The sequence below is a fragment of the Cantharellus anzutake genome (assembly GCF_015039405.1).
Source record: "Cantharellus anzutake strain C23 chromosome Unknown EI90scaffold_142, whole genome shotgun sequence".
Lineage (NCBI taxonomy): Eukaryota > Fungi > Basidiomycota > Agaricomycetes > Cantharellales > Hydnaceae > Cantharellus > Cantharellus anzutake.
In genome coordinates this window covers 170176-190747 of record NW_024067092.1, presented here as the reverse complement: position 1 = coordinate 190747, position 20572 = coordinate 170176, and the positions used below count along the sequence as shown (strand labels likewise).

The window sequence follows — 20572 nt, the reverse complement described above, 5'->3', positions numbered from 1 at the left end:
AATCCACGAGGCGACCAGTCGAGATTCAACAGAGTGACTAGTTTAATATCCCCCTCTGTTTAAGTGTCCTCAAAGCCATGCCGGCAGCTTTATTCCTAGCATCTTTCTTTGTCGTTCCTTGGCCTTCCGCTATCTGCGCTCCGCCGTAATGGCCAGTCACTGACCAGATAACGGAAGATGGGCTCTGGCTGTGAACGATGGTCTGCATCTGGTCCTCCCATCTCAGCATGCCGAGAGCTATCCCGCGCCTTGCCAGCGCCTCGTTCAACTGGCTCAACATGCCGTTTGGTACTATACCCTCACGTCCGGTTGACGCGCCGCTCAATTCCCCAGGGGAAGACGGAAAACCCTCAGTCGAAGTGCCCGGACGGGGAAAGTCTTGACTTGATGGAGAATACTGGGGAAGTTCTTGGTCTCTTTCATGGGAAATGCGGGAATGTGCAACCCTTATGAAGGGGCCTAGAAGTTTCCTCACCCATTCGAGGGCTGCTTCTCCTCCTTGCTGGTGGAGGCCTCCTACGTACGCCTTCAGCGCATTAACTACAGACGGAATATTTTAATCTCAAAACCACGGCCAGTGCTTCGGCTGTTTTCTTACGAACCCAATGCGTTTTCATGCTCCTTAATGTGGGGATGAGCCGCGTTGACACACAGCCTATCCCCAAGTTTGTATCCTTTGGCTATTTGGAGAAGGTTTTTGTCGCCAGTGACTTGAGAATGAATCGTCTTAAATTCATGTTAGTATCAGCGTAGATGAAAGACCATTAAGCGAACCTCTATGCCTCGCGGAAGGAGGTTTGGGTAGCTTCTCACTATTTCAGTCACTGTACAGTAGTGCAGTGTCGCACTCCCAATAATTGCGAGGGATTTGTTGTCCCTTTCACACTCAGCCCTATCGTCTTCGAGTGGGGAACGCGACCGGATAACGGATGATGAGTCTCTAAAGACCCGTCCGGCGTGTTCTGGATCCCACAACGCAGGCAACCGCGGAAGGTCCTTTATCAGTTCTGTTACATCACTGTCGTTAGGTGCACCGTCAGTTCTGGAATCCGCATTGTGAGCTATTTCGCATACTCGAGGATCATCTTGAAATTGACCAGCACGGAAGAGCAGAGGATCTTTGGGGAAGGCTCAAAGAAGACGAGTCCTTTTTATGCGTGTGGGTGGCCGTTATCGGATTAGGGGGCTGTTGCAAGCCAATCACTGGGTGGGTTCAGCCGATCGGTACCGAGATCCAGTACAACAGCGAGATTCACCGTGGTGAATCCATTCATCGACCCGGCAGCAGTGGTCACCGCGGAATTCCCAGAATAGGGCATGTCACCGCCTCCTGAACCGAATGCTTCGCTCCTAGCCCGTGCCACCATGTTCCATATGACGAGCCATGAATGTACGTCCTCTGTTGATGTCCCAGATCTCCAAGCTGAGCCAAAATCAGGCATGTCCCAAATCGGTTAGTGTTCAATCAGGGCGGCGGTAATGTAGTGATACAGTTCGAGATGCATTGCTGCTCTTTGTCGGACACTCCCTGCGGAATGGGCTAGAATGCGTTACACAGCAGTACCATTGCCAATCGATAGGGGTTACTGCATAGTGAAATACCCAGCTGGAACATCTAAACACCAGGCACCTGCAGTCTATCGGTCAAATTTATCAACCAGTCATTGGGATTCCACTAGAACGCGAGCGTGGCCTCGAACACACGACCACTGCTCCAGACTGCTGGAACGCATCACGCTGGGCGATTTGGCAAATCATCGCCAATTGATCCCAGTGTCATTGATGGAAAAATGTAGTCATTGCAATGGAGGAAGTACACTGAGACACCGCAGACAAATACAGAGACCCTCTTTTACATACTCTGGTGCTTTACCGCAGAACCCCCTTCACTCGGAGGTTCCTGAGAGCCGCAAAGGCCGCCAAGTTCTTCGCCTCCTTTTTCCTGGTCGCCCGCGCCTCGCCAACTACATCATCGTTGTATCGCACAACAAGCTTCCAAATTGGAAAGGTAGGGTTCTGCCCAGGTGCCAAATTATCTTCAGACCATCTGATTCTATCGGCGATTTTCATTTGGATTAGTTTCTCATTCAACTCAGCCAATGCAACAGTCGCTTCATTTCGTGCTTGAAGGGTTTCAGGAGGCATGACGGTGGAGCTACTCGAGGAAGTCTCGCTACGTGCATCGCATTGTTGGTGTTTCCCGCCGTCATATGATGGGGGAGCGTTGCCCTGAACCTGCAGCTCCTCACGAAGGATTTCGTATTCGGTTCGCACGAATGGCAAAAACAATGCCCAAATCCAGGTTTCCACGGCGGCTAGACCTTGCTCCTCATGCAATCCACCTACGAAGGCCTCGATGGCTCTAGCTGGAAGGGCATTTTAGTTCCAACGAGGGGGAAGGTGTAACCATCATACCCAATGCTCGATCGTGGTTCTTAATAGAAGGTTGTGCGGTGCTCACTGTGAGCCGTTCGTCCATGTGGTATGCTTTGGCTATTGCGGCTAAATTTCGGTTCTCCACGATGCGAGAACGCACAATCTGATACACCATAGTTCAGGATATGCGGTGTTTGAAGGGGAATATTTACGCACGGTTGCACCGCCAGGGTTCAGTTTGGGATAAACGCTTCTGATGAGTTTTGTGACACAATAGCCCAAGATAGCGTCTCCCAGATGCTCAAACGTCTCGTTGTCCGGGAAGACATCTGCATCATCCTCGAAGCTTGAATGAGGCTTCCCCAAAAATGATTTGTCTGTGAATACGCGGTTGGAGATCGTAGAATCTCTTAAAATTGGTAAGGACGGGATGCTCTCAAGCAGCGCGATCCTCTGACTTCGAGGCGAAGACACTTAGCGAAATGCACGCCTCAAGGTAGAGCAGTAGACTCTGCTTACTTTGTTAGCATTTTCGAGGGAGAATGGGTGGCGAAACGAATGGGGATTCCAGGGGGGGACCTAAGCTCACTGGGGAGAATCCGGACAGCAGACCAGCCTCTTATCATTGTCCCGAAAGAACCTCAAGCTCTAGCCGCAGTCAGCCCCTGAAGCTAGGGAGGGAGAGCATGAATAGAGAGTAATTCAGTGCAGCTTTGTGGTCGTTGAGGCTGCGCTTTGCTTGTCACGGTAACTCTTCCCCAACTAGGCTAAGATGGCTTGTCATAGCATTCTTTGCTTTGTCTTCCCAAACACTTGCTCTAGCCACTGGCTTAATTAACAAAGCGGGCGCTTTGGAAGCGCGCGTTGTTGTTGTTGTACTCTATTTTGTTACTTGTACGTGGCAGTGCGGCCAGTCGTCAAGGTTGGTGTGGTCGGGATGACGGGTTGTGATATCTGGTTTGAAGTCGTGTCTGAGTGCGTGGGGGTGTGGTGTCTATGCCACTCCTCTCTCTCTACGGGGGGGTTACTGGTTGCGCTTTGGAGCCGCGCGTCAACGGCGAACTTCATGCATGTTTTGGTTATGCAATTCAATTGATTTCGAAGCAGTATAAAGGCAAACCCAGAGTGCCTACTTCAATTGCTTTGCCTTATTCAAAGCGCTTAAAACAGAATCCATTGTCTTAGCGACATCCGTCATTGCGGCTGTGTTGAGATTTGTTAGAGCAGGGGGTGACGCAAGTTCACGCATCCGCGAGGCTAAAACGGTCAACGAGTGCTCCAACGCGAGCAGTGTCTGCTGCAGTGGGTCTGAGACTTGCAGAGAAGCGTCATTGAAAGCCGCTTGTGTGCTTGGGGCATCCTCGATGGCCATGAGTTCATTTAAACCCTCATTAGATGTAGGGCTACATACTGCTGAAGTGACCTCCTTTGACTGGGTTATTCCCTCAGCTAGCGCCCTCGAAAGGGGTTGGATGGAGGCATTGGAGTTCGCGACCAGGTTTTGCGGAATGGGTACTGTGGCAGCGACTAGGCTCCTACCGTCAGAGCCATATACATAAACGGAGCGACAGACAACGCATTCCTGTTAGAGATGTTGACGAACATGAAGAAAGTCAAGGAGTTCATTTCGCTTCATACCTTATTGGCACTTGGTCCACCGTCTGGGGTTTTGGGCGGCCGCACAAGTGGCACACCATAGCACGTCAGATTAGGACATTCGTCCGCAAGCATTGCATATCCTCTCAAAAGGAGTTTTCCAATTTCTGCGGAAGCATAATCCGATTGGGCCCTACGCTGAAGAACTTCTTCTGAAGGTGGTGGCAGTGGATCGAAATCATCCCCGGCATTGTGTGGAGGTTCAGATACTTCTGTGGGAGGGGTAGACGCACGCGACCGATGACTACTGCTTGATGCCGATTCAGTATGCGCAGAAGCCTCTTCTGATGCTTGAGCAATTATTGGTTGGCTAGTGTAGGTTTTTTCTCCCTTGGCTGACCACAACCCGTCTTTGAATGACAGACGCAACACGGGGAAGACTCCTATAACCTACTTGAGCTCCCGGTGGGTCCTCCATCACAATTAACGCAGAACGTTTCCGGTGGGGAGCGCGCAGCTGGGGACCGCATGAGGGGGTAAATACATTTGGGACAGGCATCATTTGTCAAAATCTAGAGAGTGATACAGTTAAACAAAGTCGATACTACAACAATGCGAGATTCTCACCCATCCCTGAAGCATATACGTCCCAATATCTCTGCTGATGTCCATCGCTTCGGAAGAGAACAAACAATTCAGTTTTTATTCACGAAGACAACGGAGGTGGCGATGATGATGACTAATGTCTTGTTGATAGTTGTTGAGAGGGTGCAGAGCCGCCCTTCGACGGCGAGCGATTTCTCTACTACTTGTTGCACAAAATACCAGCTCCTCGTAAACGCTCCCCGGAGAAAACAGGACCTTAAGCGCTCCTTCCTACTTCCAAGACTGTATATCTGGTCACGCACACTCCTTCCAACACAGCGCCTTGTCCTGCAATTGTTAGCAACAGCAGAATATGAGATGGAGTATTTCCGCATTCTGTCTCTCTCTTTTGACACTTAGTGTTTCTGGTTCTGTGCACGAATCTCGTTCACGTGGATGGACGACCGAACGCAAGTTGGAGGCTCGGTAAGCGTTCCGTTACTTTCGATCGAATGGTCTTGGAATTATCTTTGCTTTCAGCGAGCTCACTAGATCATTATGGAATCATGGGTTTGATTCATACATGCACCATGGTTTGTGCTTACACTGTTTTATGCCTGCTGCGTGCTAAATCGAATGAAGCTTTCCCTCTTGACGAACTGAAGCCACTGACATGCACGGGTCAGGGGCCAGACTGGTTTGACCCGTTAGTCGGACCATAAGGTTCTCATTATCTCAGCACCGCTCATTACATTCTACATGCAGAACCGCCATCCATTTCAACGATGTTCTTGCAAACTGTTCTGTCACCTTGATCGATAACCTGGACTCCTTCTTAATCCTCAATAATCGTACTGGATTTAACAACGCTGTCTGGAACACAATTTCTCATGTATCGTTTGACGTGGATACCAAACCTCAAGTATTCGAGACAACCATAAGGGTGCTAGGAGGACTCCTCAGTGCTCACATATTTAGTGTTGAGCCTAATTATGGATTTGCAATACCTGGATATGATAATCAACTCCTCTCACTGGCCTACGATTTGGGAGAAAGGCTGCTGCAGGCCTTCGATACACCTACAGGAATCCCATATGCTAGGGTGAGCCATAATGCTGTGAATTCAGGCCAAAACCCTTCTATATATCCCACAGGTAAATCTTCGAAGAGGCGTTCCGGCGGGAGAAACCACCGAGACTTGTAAGCCGTCCGCCCATCCCTTTACTAAAGCCTGAACGAGGTAATATCTTGTCCTCCATCAGGCTCTGCTGGTGCAGGTTCATTGCTGTTAGAATTTACAACATTGAGTCGGCTGACTGGGGACCCGAGATTTGAGGATGCAGCTGTTAAATCTTTTTTTGCAATATGGAATCGTCGTTCACAATTGGACCTCATCGGAAACACTATTGATCTTATATCAGGTGTAAGTGCTCTTGGAGATCTCAAGAATTATTAATCATAGAAGGGCAGAGATGGCTTAATCCCGGAAATAGCGGTATCGGGGCTGGTATCGATTCTTTTTATGAGTAGGTACCTTTCCCTTTGCCATGCCCATGTCTCGGTTCGATTGTGGCGTCCCCAAGATATGCCTTGAAGATGTACGTGCTTACGGGGGAAAACCGTTATTTGGACGTCTGGAATGACTCGTACGGACCACTTATGAAACACTCCAGAGGGGCGGATGGTTTCTGGGTAAGCCGCATCCCCGTCATTATGGCGCGAGTTACGCACTGAAACTTTGAATCTTGGCAGTATCGTACGGTTTCTATGGAGACCGGAGAGTTGGCTACCACTTGGATTGATTCGCTAGGAGCATTTTGGCCTGGTCTCCAGGTAAAGGAATTGGGTCCCTGCCTAGAATTACGCGCCCTGTCTGACCTAAGGGCTAGGTGCTAGCCGGCGACGTAGAGAGTGCGATTAAATCCCACATGGCATGTACGCCTCGCTTTTTTCCAGTGTTTGGCGTCCCCTCTGATTAGCATCTTAGATTGGAACCTATGGAAGCGTTTTAGCGGAATGCCTGAAACGTTTAACGTCATGACACGTGAAGGCATCAGCTTGGGGTACCCCCTACGACCGGGTACGTTTGTCCTTGAGGTCTTGGGTTCTTTGTTGAGGTGCTTCAATAGAATTCATTGAAAGCACGTACTTCTTGTACCGAGTGAGTTTGTTCATCTAATGAAATGGCGGCTGGAACTGATCTTGGTCTCACAGGCGACACGGGACTCATTTTATCTAGATGTTGGAGCCCGTATTCTTGAGGATTTTATTCGCCGAACGAAGGTACCCTGTGGATTGGCGACCGTCTCTAATGTTTTGACTGGAGCACATGAAGATCGGATGGAGTCTTTTGCCCTCTCCGAATCGTTGAAAGCGAGTGTTGCTAATTTTAGTCTTAATTAACTTCCCATCTGATCGATTGCTTCAAGTATCTTTACCTTCTTTTCGACGAGGATAATATGTTCAACAAGGATTTTCGTAATTTTGTTTTCACTACAGAAGGACACGTCTTGTTCCTCGATAATATGTATTTCCGTCAACCTCCCCCCATTCAACCTGCACTTCACCGTTCTTCACACTCGATATGCCCGGCATACAGTCCTCCCCTCGTCACGTTCTCACGCCAAGGTGGCTCTCATTTGGGAGACCTCGGAGGTCTCATAGGATCCGTGCGCGAACGACCCGATTTCGAATATGCAAGATTATTGGCTGGTATCGTTGTTTCTCCTGATGCTTATGATAAGTTGTCTTGGAGCAAGACTTCGGGGGACAAAAATCCATTCGCTGTGATCGCAGAGGAGGATAAGGCGTGGTGGGATGAGAATGGATGGTGTGAAGTTCCAAGGGTCGAGGAGTACGTGAGTCTTTTCTAGTATGAATACTTGGAACACGATTTCCCAACCTGTTTCCCCCTGACTGATGGATTGGAGACTGATTATTTCGTTTTGTTATTTGACGATAACAGGTACACGAATGGATTCTCTCATCTGATGGAGGCCTTGTTTCAGAAGATCGCTTCCCTGGGCCAGATAAAATTCGCAAAGTCGTCGATGGATATGAGGTTCTTAACATCACTGGAATTCGAACGCAAGTGACAGCTCGCATCGATCGAACAGCGTATGACATTACTCGACGTGAGTCTTTCATTTTCTTGCCTGCGATATGTGAAGGTGATTCTGATTGCCCGTGCATGTTATTTTATTTTGCTCTTCTCTTAAAGTTGGACAGTATCGCGTTTATACTGGACAGAAAGTTTATATTAGCGATCCAATCATCCTCAGGACCCTACGGAGAAGTGAAGCTTCGCCAAAATCATTTCGACGATTCGGACTTCCAGATATCATCCTTTACTTTTCTTTTGCGCCCTCTCTCACCTCTTCTCATTGGCCTTCTAACTTTCAAGCGCCACTCCGAAGCGCCAATGCCGGGTTCAACGAAAGTTTTGTCTTTGACGCTCTGGCCGCTACGGCTAGTTTTGGAGGAAATCCAGTCTTGCCTCCACAGCCTTTTCCCCTTTCAGAGCCCCTAGAGTCGGAGTCAGCATCGGGTGAAACGTCACAGCAGACGCGGATGACGATGCCGGATCCCCTTATCTTTAGCGCCGACTCGCCGTTTAATGGTGCCGTACGTGTTGTTCGTGCACCGGTGGACAATCCGTATGGATGCCATGACTACCCTCGAGACTTCATACGCTGGTATTCACCCCCTGTTCGTTCAGGGGGGCAAGCACAAGAAAATGTAACGTCATCGACGCTTTCCTCACTGCCTACCCCCACACCCTCATCATCATGCCCCTCTTCCACTTTCCCTTCGCCATCATCATCAGAGCTCTCAGCTCATCTCTTACCCGTCGTCGTCTTCATCCGACGAGGGGAATGCGCTTTTCTTCAAAAACTCATCCTAGCTAAAAAGGCGCACTTTGCCGGGGTGATCGTTTGGAATGACTCACGAAAGCGTGAGCCGAGCGAGAGTGAAGCTGGTCCTGGCAGTAGCGGGAGCAGTGATGGGAGAGCCAGTGGAACCAGGGGTTCGGGGGGAGGACAGATGGATGCAGACGATGGAGAGTTAATCAATCCTAGCATAGATAAATCAGATGAGGAATTGGCTAGGAGGGAACTTTGGGATGTGAGCATTGTGGTGGTTGGTCGGGATGATGGAAGCGTTATGGATGAAATGTTGGGCGTCGCGGAGGAGAGGAGTGTGAATGCGAACGACGGCGAGGGGTGGGACGTAATCGTGGAAGTCAAGAGAGTCGAGGACGTTATCAAACAGGATGAAAACACCACGGGGAAGAAGAAGAAGAAAGTGAATGATGGTGATGATGGTGATGACGATGATGGAGGGAAGAAGAAGGCTCATGAGTCTGGTTCTGCGAATTCAACACCACCACCTCCCGTTCAGTTATACATCAATGGGCTTGCTTTACGGAATACGATAGTCCTTCGATAATATTATATAATATTTTCTTTTCCCGGGTCTCATTCTTAATAGTACAGTCATCTGCGTGTGCATGCATCCATGGGAAGTGCTTATATTGTCTCAAGACGTCAGATACACATGCATGCGAGCAAATCGAGCGACCCTCGAATTTCGCGAGTTCTAGAAGCACGATCGGTGCTGGCATCACATTGTCAATTAGGCTTCACCAACAGCCACAATTGTACATAAGCTCTTCGCACACGATCGCGATTGACTGACTGCATAATATACGGCTGATTCATGACAAAAAAAGAATTCGACAGAAGTCGGCGTCACTTTTAGCTTACAATAACTTGTACATTACATCCAGCAACTTCTCGTGATGGGATGAGAGAAAAAAAAAGCAAGACGACTAGGACATGTGTATAAGTGCCTCCACAACCAAACGATATTGTCGTTAACCCTGATCAATCCCCTACGGCAAAGACGTACTCCCAAGTCCATCAAAGAGCAACATCATATCATAAATAACAAAAAAAAAACAATGATCTTCTCTCCCTATATACCGCTATATATCGTGGCCTTTCTCCTCCGGACCACGTAGATACGCCCCTGGGTGGCTTTCCGAGATTCTCGTTCGTTCATTCATTCACCTCGATGATGTTATAGACAGGGGCATCAAGTTTCTCATGCCCCTTCAAGAAAGCGGCATAGATGACGAAGATGTACTCGACTGTTTTGCCTCCACAGGCACTTATAAGGTCACCGGCTGCTTTTGCTGAGCCGCCTGGTTGTATATGTATATGTGCGTGTGCGTGTGCGTGTGCGGTGAATGTACGATTGTGGAAGGTGTGGGTTGTGCATGAATGTATGACCGTGGGAAGAGAGAATCAGTGAGGAGCGAGGAAGAAAGAAAAGGAAGACGAACCGGTTGCAAGGACGTCATCGATAACGATAACATTGTCACCTTCTTTGATAGCTCCAACCTGAATATCAAATGAATCCTAAAACAAAAAAATACCAAAAATAAATCCGTCCTCATCGGTCAATTTCTTCTTCAAGAACACCACGGAAAGTCCACAAACACACTCACCGTGCCATATTCCTTCTGATAAACCACGCTAATAGTTTCGCCAGGTAATTTGCCCTTCTTACGAACGGGAACGAAAGAAGCGCCCAGTCTGAGAGCTATGATGGGTCCCAGTAAGAATCCACGGGCGTCTAATGCCACTATCACGTCTATTTTCTTGCTGTTGTTGGTGGTGGGATGTGTTATTCCACTGGTGATGGTTACGCCGTTGGCGTGAGGATGACCATTGCGGACAACACCGTTTCCGTTGGGATGATATGAAGGGGGCTTTCCCTTGGTAGAAGAGGAGGAGATGCTAGGAATGGTATGAGAGGTGATGTGGTGGGTGATATGGGTGATAAGGGTTTCGAATGCGATCGGATCTTGAAGGATTGGAAGGAAATCGGCGAAGGCTACACCCTGGTTATTATTTCAAATTACTCGTTCAGCAAAAAAATCATGTAAAACGTTTGCAGGAGGGACTTAGGGGGCAGCGGGTGTGAAAGAGATAGCGGCGATTGTGGTGACAAGAGAATAAATGACACACACCTTTTTGGGGAAGTCAGGGTAGAAACGAAACTTGGAACGGAGGAAGTCGACGTCCGACATGGCTTGGAACTAGGGTAAAAGGGAGATGAGGTTGACTGATTCGATGGGGGGTTAAGTAGTTGGATCATGATGTTTATGTAAGGCAGTGTCATTTGTGGCAGCAAATCCTTTGACTTTTTGCCCCCTTTTGCTTTGGCTTCTTGCAGCCAATGATATCGCGCAGACGGGAAATGGAGCTATATAGTTATCAGCTGGTATTAAGTAGATAGGGAAGATCGAACCGGTGTAATTCTCGCATGAGTTAAGTATTGATGAAGGGCACGTGATGCAATGCCGTGGCTATCAGCCGCGGGTAACCCGACACGTAACCGGAGTATCCTAGCTTGATGATGGCCGCACACGGAAGCACCACTGATTCCTTCATCTAGCCCAACCACCGCGAACATGGGCCGGGTATAGCTTCCTCTCGGGAACGTGTACATACATGTGGTCCTACAACAGTTGCGCGGCCTCGGATGATAGATACCATGCGGACTATTCCGGATCGCAATGAACAATGCATGTAAATCCGAATGGCCCCGGCCCGCTTGCTTGGGGGGTGCGTTGTTATCCGTTATCGTTGTGTGATCCATGTATGACAATAATGACAATCAAATTCACGTATATCTGCTGAGCGTCTCGTCATGACACGATTGCGACGTGACACCTATCATCAAACGAGGATAAAGGTAGGACAGCCCACAGAGGTACATCAGCTGGTGCTTTTCACGCCATGAGCAAACAGCTCTCGAGTTTGACCGCCCGTGGAATGAATGCGCTCTATCTTCCAATGAATGGAGCTCATCAACAACTCTTTCCCAGTTCCTTCTCAACATATATAAAATCCAAATAGCATTCATCAGTTTGTGCCGATCTTGCCGCTAACATCGATACCAGTTCCAACCGCAACGCAAAAGAGATCTGGGCCTAATAGGCCCACCGTGATATTGTTGCGGCACTCGTGGCTTCTTTTTTTTTTCAGCTCGACCTCCCTATATATTATGATCCAGACGCTCAAGTCCCTGCGATGGGTGTGGGATCCACTTAGGGTGTCTGGATGTTCTGCAGATTCTGATGCGGCCACCCCTTCATGTGCAATTCTCCCCTCCAGCGCTGTTCAGTTCATTCTGAATGACAATATTTCCACACCTCTGTTCACATAACCAGCCGCAACAGCGGGCCCCCACTTCATCCAGGGACTACTGCAAACTCGTAGGGCCAAGGGCAGGGCCCTTGTTGGGGGACCCTCTAGTGTAGAGCAACGCAAAACGGTTGGCTGATTCAGCTAAAGCTCGACGCCCGCGTAGTATACCCGAAGTGTTAGGCTCCGATAAGCTGGTTGCAATGGCCTTGAATCATTGTATGGTGGAGGAAGGACCAGGGCTGGCGAAGTACTACTAGCTGCTCTGCGGCTAAGAGGTGGGTGGAGGTCGTTCGGTAGGCCCGCCTCACACGAAGAATATCGTTAGTCGATGTCGTTAGGCGTATACGATATTCAGAAAGACCTGATACTTTATTAGTAACAAGGGCTAGAGCGACGTTGTACAAACGTCGTCGTACGAGCGAAGTTGGTAGTATACGAAGGACTTCGTCATTGCTAAAACTAGCTCCTATCAAATCGACGTGCATAATATCTAGTACCGAAGAGACCGGCCGATACGTACGGGGTCGTCGGGTCATCGAGTCATGAATAGAGATGTAGTCGTCCTAGCTTGGTGGAGAAGTGCCGAACTTGTTGCCGAAAAGGACGTGGTTTCGACGTATCGGTTATCGTCTTAGTCGAGTTTAGTCGGGCGACGTAAATAGATCCTTGTCTGAGATAGTATTCCAAGACCTTAGCCGTAATCTCGTTAGCTTCGGTGTCCGAAGTCCCGCAAACGATGGTACTTATTATAGGGTGAAGTCGTAAGACGAAGTTAAGAACTGGAGTTTTAGTCGCGACGGTGAAGTGGTGAGCGAGAAGAGAGACAAGCACTACGTAGCGCCAGAGTACCAAGTGCCCAAGTCGACTCTACCTAGGTATTGAACCTTGGTTTATCGCGCGCAATTCAAACACGAAATCAATTCAAGATACAAGGTTCATACAAGCGATCGAGGGTGATTATACAAAGTTACGTTGCGACTGTCCGAGAGAAAACGAGATGCTACCGTACAAGGACCAATTAATCGAATGTCCGCATATGCCCAGGAGACGCCACTCGAAGGTCACGAGTTTGTCCGGCAGTCCAGCTAGTCGTCTGGGACCTGGACGTCAAGGCCATCAGTTGCGCGAAGGGAGGAAGGAAACGAGACAAGCTGACGAGTCTGGGGCCTACACCATTAGTAAAAAACCGTCAGTTGTACGAAAAAAAGGAAAGCAAAAAACGAGTCCGCTATGCTAGGGCCTAAGACGTCAAAGTCGTCAATGCGAGGAAAAGAAAGAGACGAACCTAACAATAGTCCACCACGTCGGCAGCGACAACTGATAGATAAAGGAGTGTGACGGAAAGAGAAGAAGTCGCATAGGTGGAAAAGTAACGAGACGCCTCGCCAGCCTCGCCGATGTCATGGTGTTGATGTCGCAACCTACCCCTTGATCGGGTAGAGGTAGGAGTCGGGGAACGCCTTCTTGATTTGCTCCTCGACCCAGGAATACGGCGTCACGTAGGTCACGTCTGTAGAGCCAGTCGTGCCGGAACCGCCGGTAAGCAGGCCGATGATACGTCCCAGCCCATCAACGACAATGGACCCAGGGGCGGAGAATGCACCGTCCTTGTGGTTGTAGGGGTGGATGGCAATCTCCATCGATGTCGACTTAATGCCGTACTCGTCGTACACTCGGAGGAAGGACTCTATATCGGATCCGAGACCAATGGTGACACCAGTGCTCTTACCGTTTTTGATAACGATAAGGCACTCCTCTCCATTTGCGTCGAGTAAGGTCGGCTGGGATATTTCCTCCTTGACGATGCCCTTAACATGCAGGAGACCGCCAACCGGATACTTGAAGGCGGAGCGGCCCTCAGGGTGAGGGTGCATCTTGAGGACAAAGTCAGGGGCTGAAATCTTGTTTCCTGGATATAATAGTATGACTAGATGACTTCTGTAAGATAGATCGGGACGGACCGAGATACACGGCGTTGCCCTTGAAATTATTCCAATCAATCTTGTCGCGGTTGAGTTCGATCAAAGCCCAATCTTCGGTGAATGGCTTGGGGCCGGTACCGACGGAAATAGGAGGGGCATAGATGACGTGACCGATCACGCGCTGGCTCGCTGTGCTCCAGTACTTGGTAATGTCACTGTGGAACGCGTTTACGGTCATGATCGTCTTCTCCGCCTTTGCCAACTTGCCTTTAAACTCCTGGCGCGCCTCAGCTACCGTGGCGTCCTCGCCCTCAACGGCTTCCCCTAACGCAGCAAGCTCCCTGTTGTAGTGATCGGCAAAGATAAGCTCGCGCCCGATGTCAGCCATCATGGCCTCGAGGGTGTCTGGGTACGCTTTGCTGCCGAGGATGAGAACCTCATGACGAGGCTGGCTGGTCCTCTTGCGCTCATAGAGCTCATTGCGGTGTACGCTCGGCGGGAGAGCGACGTGGCGGGTGGTCAGGAGGAAGACCCGATTGCTTTGGCCGCCCTCGCAGAGGTACAGAGCACCGGTGCCCTCGAAGTGAGGAGTGTTTCGGGGAGCGATCTGAACACCGAGAGTGCCAGTGAAGGGGCTACGGATGTCAGCGGTGGGGTCTACGGAGATGACATGGTTGAGAAGCTGTGGACCAGCGGATCGGGTGAAGACGGACTCCCTGAAAGCGATCTCGACGTGAGGGAACTGAGCGGCGGCGAGGATCTTCTTGCAGCCGACGGCTGCGGCCTTGGCGACCTCGAGGGAGAGAGACCTAGGAATGACGCCCACCCAGAGATAGAGGGGACCTGCTTCCCCTTCTTCCTCGGCGAAGCGGACAGGATCGATGGTCGACCACAAGATTTCAAGGGAATCGAGGAACTTGTACACCTGTTCACCTAGTGTGCGCCACACGGCTCGGATTGGGTGGTTGCAGACGGGCCTGGCCCTCTTCGGCACGCGCTGGGCCTGGGGGCCCTTGGGTGTTGGCCACTCGTCGCCCGTACGGTAGGCGCAGATGGGGTGAGAAGGGAAGCCGTAGAAGTCAGAGAAAGCCCCGGGGTAGGAGTCAGGGATCAGGGGCGACTGAGGGGGGATGTCTTCCGGGACATCCTTGGTCTTGGTGAGATCGAAGTCGCCAACAGCGGTGGCGGTAGGAGAGACAGGTGACCCTGTGCTCTCTTGCTGAGCGGCGACAACGCACGAGCTGAAGAATTCGCTGTCGAAATTCACTAGAACGAGAAAGCAAAAGCGAAAGGGTGAATACGAGGAGATAGCAAAAGGCTAAAGGGCTGACTGGTAGACGGCGGCTAGCCGGGTGAGAGGAAGAACGAGAATGTCAGTTGAATGTCAGTGTCACATCGCCGTTGATATCTCGTGACCAGAATGTATTTTACTTCTTCTCGGCGCTGTATAGACGAACAGGCCAACGCAGCTAAGATGTACTTGTGATGGGTCACGCGTGGGTCGCTGCATGCTAGCTGCTAATACACTCTGTGTTAGAATTCTTGGTTCTATGGTGTACGCTATGACCAACTCACGTTTGGTGATGTTGAGTCGTGTGGCGTCTAGATTTACACCTATTACCTTTCTTGGTGACATCCGTGCCAAAGTCAGTAACCTTTCCTCAGTTCACGTACAACGGGACTGAAGTGTGTTGGTTAGATCTTGTTCATCTTTCATAAAACGTGTATCTAATATTCGTACACCAGCGACAACATCGCTAGGTGATTACTTTTCAATATATTTCTAGTTCACGTACAACGGGACTGAGCGACAACATCGCTAGTCCGACATTTCGTCTAATACTCTGGGCCACCTTGGCCGTCTCCCGCTACAATCCAACTCACTCCCAATTAGATTCCCAGATGGCAGATACAAGCATTCATCATTTAACTACATGCAAGACCCATCTGGACCCAACAACCCCCCTAAACCAAAAGAAAACAGAGAAAATCTGGTGAGAATCCGCTGTGTGCAGTGTAACATTCCGTTGCGTTGGTGTCAACGGCGAGGTTATGCTTTACCTTGACAAATAGGGTGATAGCCGTCTTGGGCCAAACCTGCTCAATTCCTTTCCTTCCTGGAGCCCCTTTCCATGACTCCGGTGGGCAAGACCCTGGGGGAGCATCTTGTTCTTGGCGTAATGTAAAGGTGTCGCATATTTGAAGGATACGAATTAGCACTGCGCAGATAACAGAACACCCCCACCCAGTGATCAGTAAAACATTCGAAACGATGAAAAGCGTTTGGATAAGATATGATACGTACTGATGCTTGCCTCGTTATATGCGAACTCCTGCGAGGTATAATACAGCAGTGTCGTTAGGCAGTTTCCACAGCCGATCAATGATTTTTAAATAGTCATCAAAGTCTTACCTGACCCAAACAAGCCCTTGGCCCAGCGCCAAACGGATAGAATGCACGGGAGTTATTCAAAACTTTATGCCTTCCATCCTTATCGATCCAACGTTCCGGAACGAATAGCTCTGCATCTTCCCCCCATACATCTTTCTTTCGGTGAAGAGCGAATACAGATAGGAGAATCGTCTCCTCTCCCGCAGGGATGTACGCTGGTTTCCCGTTTGTCGTGTGATCCCCAGGTACGAGACAGGCCGTTCTGGAAGCCTTAGGGATCGTTGGAACTGGAGGGAAGAGACGTAATGTCTCATTGAGAATGGCACGTACTAGTGTGGTGTCATCAGCCCTCACACTGTGAAAAGGTTCGCGCGCGTGCGCAAGACTCACAATAGGTCATTTTCCGGATGCTATCGAGTGTAGGAGATCCGCTTGGAAGAATCCTTGTTACTTCGTCTCGCAACTTGGCTGCGGCTTCAGGATATATGGATAGGAAATAGAGTACAAAGGTTAACGTTGACGCTGAAGTATCCCAAGATGCCAAGAGGACATTGAACAACTATTGCGTAGTCCATGAGCACACTGAGCATCCCAGCCATGCATGGGGGGGTGGATGTTCTCCAGAGTTTGGAGGTTTCCACGTCGAACGACCTACTTACCTCATCGCGAATCAATCTAGCGTTATCCATCGAATCCGCTAAATGGTCGATGAACTTCCCATCCTGAATATCGATCTTCTGATTCCCTCTCTTCTTCTTGTTCTCCAAAGCCTTAGCAACGAGCGGTAAAATGAATCGATCAACGACCCCATTATGCTCCTTCGTTTCGTCTTTCAAAAACTCGAAAAGCCCCCAAGCCTTCCCCTTAAGGCTACGAAGGACAGAAATATCCTGAAGCCTGTCAATGGCATGAATCGTTCCACCGTAAGGTCCCTCCGCGAGAGTTCCTCTTGTACCAGGCTCAACTTGTCCTGGAAGGGGGAGTGGTAGGTCAAGAGTGTTGAGTTCTGTCGTATCGAAGAGAAATTCTCCTGCAATGTCGATAGTGAAACGTTGGAACAAGTCTTGAACGTCGATGGATTGGCCAGATTGAGCCCTCTCATGGATGAGAGCGAGGGCCTTCTGGGCATAGCGATCAAGAAGATCGAAGTCCCGGACACGCTGTTTGGCTACGACATGTCAGTTGGAGGGATGGTGAGCTCATGATGTACTGCTAGGACAATGTTCTTTCACGTACCAAAAAAAGGTCTCATTATTCCTCTACGTACCTTAGCTTCAGCGCCATCAGTTGCCAAAATACCATTCCCAAACATTCCGTGAAGCCTACCAGGCAAGACCAGATGTACGAAATGAGATCCCCAGCAGAAAAAGAGAAATGATATATAAGCATCTCACAAGGTGCACTGGTCTTCTCCCATGGGGAAGAAGTCAGGTTCCGTCGCTAGTGCGTGTTGTATGAAGGTAGGGCTTCTAGTAACATAGATATTCGTCCAGAACGCCCCCATATTGAATGTGTCACCATCGCCGAAAAATTCTTCAGAGTCGGCGATGTATCCCTCCTTGAGTGAACGCATCGCACTGTCCATAGCCGGGGGAGCAGAAACAACAAATGTGTGTGCGTGTGTGATTTTTTTTTAGATGAAGATAGTTACTGTAGTGGATTGGTTTGTTTAACCATATAGACGTACAGATAAATGATGTCCAGGTTTCCAGGCCATTTCCCCCGAAGTTTAGGAAAGCAGACCGCACCCAGTTTCTTGGCCTCTTGACGGTACCTCCATTGGGTAATTTGCACTTTTGCAGTCCAGTACAACACGCTTATCAACACATAGAGAAGAGGCCGCGAAAAATTCGCAACGAGAACTGCGCGAGGAACGACAAAGGAAACTACCGCCGAAAATATGAGAATGGGAGGGCCAAAGAGCCTCACGAGGTCCACAATAAGGTCGACGCGATAGTTCCTTTTGAGCATGATAGATGTCACAATGGCCATTGACAATTCTTGTCTGTAGACGCTCGGTGGCCGACGTAGAGTTGAACGACAAGCTGTGGCCGGCCTTTTTGTGTGGTCACATTTGAGCTGACAGTGATCATCTGCAAGGCACCTCAAAATGGACCCTAAATCGGGACCCAAAGTCCGATCAGTGACAGGAAAATTGCCTTTCATGGGGAGTCAAATCAGTCCCCAAAAGGATGGATACCAGAAGCTAACCTCTAGGAACGAGAACCCACCTTGCCGTGGTCTAGAGGCTCCCCCGGCGTTATCGCTTGAAATGGACGGAGAATGAAAGCAGGCCGCTCGACCACTAAACCCTGCAATCGAGAAGGAAGGAAAATGGAAGGTGGATAAGAAAGACGGTGCAAAAGAATGAAAAAGAGCCAACGCAGGATAACGCAACGTGTGAGTGCCATCTACACCATTATCCATTGATGGGGTGAAAGCAGGCCACTCGACCACTAAACCCTGCAATCGAGAAGGAAGGAAAATGGAAGGTGAATAAGAAAGTCGGCGCAGAAGAATGATAAAGGCCAGTGCAGGATAACGAAACGTGTGAGCGCCATCTACGCCCTTATCCATCGCGGCAAAGAGAACCTCTTAGACCCATAACCAGCTAACCACATTGGGCGTTGGGGGGTCTCTGAAGCACGCGGTTCCCTCCTTTCGTTCCACAGAGCTGGCGCAGTTCTCCAACAAATCAAGAGGCACGTTTTTACGTTCGGCCAACAATTTCACACCCCTACCGCCACGGTTCTCCAACGCATCAAGAGGCACGCTTAGCGTCTGGCCAACAATACTCGGAGCCGGCACCCGTATCACCACCTCCCCGTCACTCCCATCCGGAAACAGCCTAGGAATCACTAGATTCCGAAGCTAACAAATCAATATGTATGTATCAGACTCCTAGCCAGTCGTCTGGTAATTTTCAATCCGAAGAGCAACGAAGTTGCGGATAAATTTCGGAAAATTACCAGACGACTGGGTAGGAGTCTGTGTATGTATATGAGTTATCAGCTAGGGAAGATCGAACCGGTGTGATATATTGATCTCGCATGAGTATTGGTGAAGGGCACGTGATATAATGCCGTGGCTATCAGCCGCGGCAACCCAACAACGTAATTAACCAGCAATGGCCGCACCGCTGATTCCTTCATCTAGCCCGACCACCGCGAACATAGGCCGGGTATAGCTTCCTCTCGGGAATGTGTACATACATGTGGTCTTACAACAGTTGTGCGGCTTTGGATGATAGATACCATGCGGACTATTCCGGATCGCAATGAACAATGCATGTAAATCCGAATGGCCCCGGCCCGCTTGCTTGGGGGGGTGCGTTGTTATCCGTTATTGTTGTGTGATCCATGCATGACAATAATGACAATCAAATTCGGACAACTTCACGTATATCTGCTGAGCGTCTTGTCATGACATGATCGCGACGTGACACCTATCAACACCGATCAAATGAAGATAAAGCCCCACAGAGGTACATCAGCTAGTGCTTTTCACGCCATGAGCAAACAGCTCTTGAGTTTGACCACCCATGGAATGAACGTGCTCTATCTTCCAATGAATGGAGCTCATCAACAACTCTTTCCCGTTCCTTCTCAATATATATAAAACCCAAATAGCATTCTTCAGTTTGTGCCGATCTTGCCCCTAACATCGATGCCAGTTCCAACACCGCAACGCAAAAGAGATCTGGGCCTATAGGCCCACCGGCCGTGATGTTGTTGCAGCACTCGAGGCTTCTTTTTTTTTCAGCTCGACCTCCCTATATATATCATGATCCAGACGCTCAAGTCCCTGCGATGGGTGTGGGATCCACTTAGGGTGTCTGGATGTTCTGCAGATTCTGATGCGGCCACCCCTTCATGTGCAATTCTCCCCTCCAGCGCTGTTCAGTTCATTCTAAATGACAATATTCAGGCCTCCACACTTCTGTTCACATAACCAACCGCAACAGGCCCCCCACTTCATCCAGGGACTACTGCAGGCTCGTGGGGCCGAGGGTGACCCTCTAGTGTTGAGCAACGCAAAACGGTTGGCTGATTAGGCTGGAATACCCACCTAAAGCTCGACGCCTACCCGAAGCAATAAGCTGGTTGCAATGGCCTTGAATCATTGCATGGTGGAGGAAGGACTAGGGCTGGTGAAGTACTACTAGCTACTCTGCAGCTAAGAGATGGGTGGAGGCCGTTCAGTAGGTCCGCCTCACATCGTTAGTCGATGTCGTTAGGCGTATACGATATTCAGAAAGTCAAGAAAGACCTGATACTTTATTAGTAACAAGGGCTAACGTGCTTACGTCTTTATATAGAGAGCGACGTTGTACAAACGTCGTTGTATGAGCGAAGTTGGTAGTATACGAAGGACTTCGTCATTGTTAAAATCAGCTCCTATCAAATAGACGTGCATAATATCTAGTACCAAAGAGATCGGCCGTTACGTCGGGTTGTCGAGTCGTGAATAGAGATAGAGCT

At 49.5% G+C, this 20572-nt stretch overlaps 6 protein-coding genes across 6 annotated transcripts; 1 reads left to right on the top strand and 5 right to left on the bottom strand.

Moving 5' to 3' along the window:
• Positions 1 to 37: 37 nt before the first annotated feature.
• Positions 38 to 2814, bottom strand: EI90DRAFT_2947543 (ribonuclease III domain-containing protein; the record flags this gene model as incomplete). The annotated part of the gene is made up of 3 exons (XM_039055353.1): positions 38 to 540; positions 2416 to 2539; positions 2593 to 2814. Coding segments are annotated over 3 exons (849 nt in total), but the record flags the coding sequence as incomplete, so codon positions are not given.
• Positions 2815 to 3505: 691 nt separating this feature from the next.
• On the bottom strand, positions 3506 to 4644 carry EI90DRAFT_3135681 (uncharacterized protein; the record flags this gene model as incomplete). Its single annotated transcript, XM_039064740.1, has 4 exons — positions 3506 to 3958; positions 4015 to 4367; positions 4427 to 4544; positions 4600 to 4644. 4 exons carry the CDS (start codon positions 4642 to 4644, stop codon positions 3506 to 3508), a joined length of 969 nt encoding a protein of 322 aa, XP_038908752.1.
• Positions 4645 to 4930: 286 nt separating this feature from the next.
• EI90DRAFT_2980121 (alpha-mannosidase) lies at positions 4931 to 9006 on the top strand (the record flags this gene model as incomplete). The annotated part of the gene is made up of 19 exons (XM_039055979.1): positions 4931 to 5043; positions 5098 to 5150; positions 5200 to 5263; positions 5323 to 5659; positions 5712 to 5757; positions 5820 to 5980; positions 6028 to 6083; positions 6141 to 6249; positions 6310 to 6390; positions 6447 to 6492; positions 6545 to 6637; positions 6687 to 6718; positions 6772 to 6936; positions 6987 to 7415; positions 7523 to 7691; positions 7778 to 8046; positions 8089 to 8194; positions 8393 to 8490; positions 8602 to 9006. The coding sequence occupies 19 exons, from the start codon at positions 4931 to 4933 to the stop codon at positions 9004 to 9006; spliced, it is 2832 nt and encodes a 943-aa protein (XP_038908751.1).
• A 611-nt stretch (positions 9007 to 9617) lies between these two features.
• On the bottom strand, positions 9618 to 10892 carry EI90DRAFT_3294131 (putative adenine phosphoribosyltransferase; the record flags this gene model as incomplete). Its single annotated transcript, XM_039067416.1, has 4 exons — positions 10595 to 10892; positions 10070 to 10465; positions 9905 to 9980; positions 9618 to 9763 (listed from the first exon to the last, which is right to left on the bottom strand). The coding sequence occupies exons 1-4, from the start codon at positions 10652 to 10654 to the stop codon at positions 9618 to 9620; spliced, it is 678 nt and encodes a 225-aa protein (XP_038908750.1). The 5' UTR covers positions 10655 to 10892.
• A 2306-nt stretch (positions 10893 to 13198) lies between these two features.
• On the bottom strand, positions 13199 to 15209 carry EI90DRAFT_3147595 (uncharacterized protein; the record flags this gene model as incomplete). Its single annotated transcript, XM_039065538.1, has 3 exons — positions 13199 to 13686; positions 13739 to 14819; positions 15180 to 15209. 3 exons carry the CDS (start codon positions 15207 to 15209, stop codon positions 13199 to 13201), a joined length of 1599 nt encoding a protein of 532 aa, XP_038908749.1.
• Positions 15210 to 15625: 416 nt separating this feature from the next.
• Positions 15626 to 18062, bottom strand: EI90DRAFT_2947503 (cytochrome P450 monooxygenase CYP63; the record flags this gene model as incomplete). The annotated part of the gene is made up of 9 exons (XM_039055352.1): positions 15626 to 15664; positions 15761 to 15918; positions 16005 to 16032; positions 16113 to 16420; positions 16482 to 16650; positions 16751 to 17259; positions 17328 to 17413; positions 17486 to 17668; positions 17779 to 18062. 9 exons carry the CDS (start codon positions 18060 to 18062, stop codon positions 15626 to 15628), a joined length of 1764 nt encoding a protein of 587 aa, XP_038908748.1.
• Positions 18063 to 20572: the final 2510 nt, after the last annotated feature.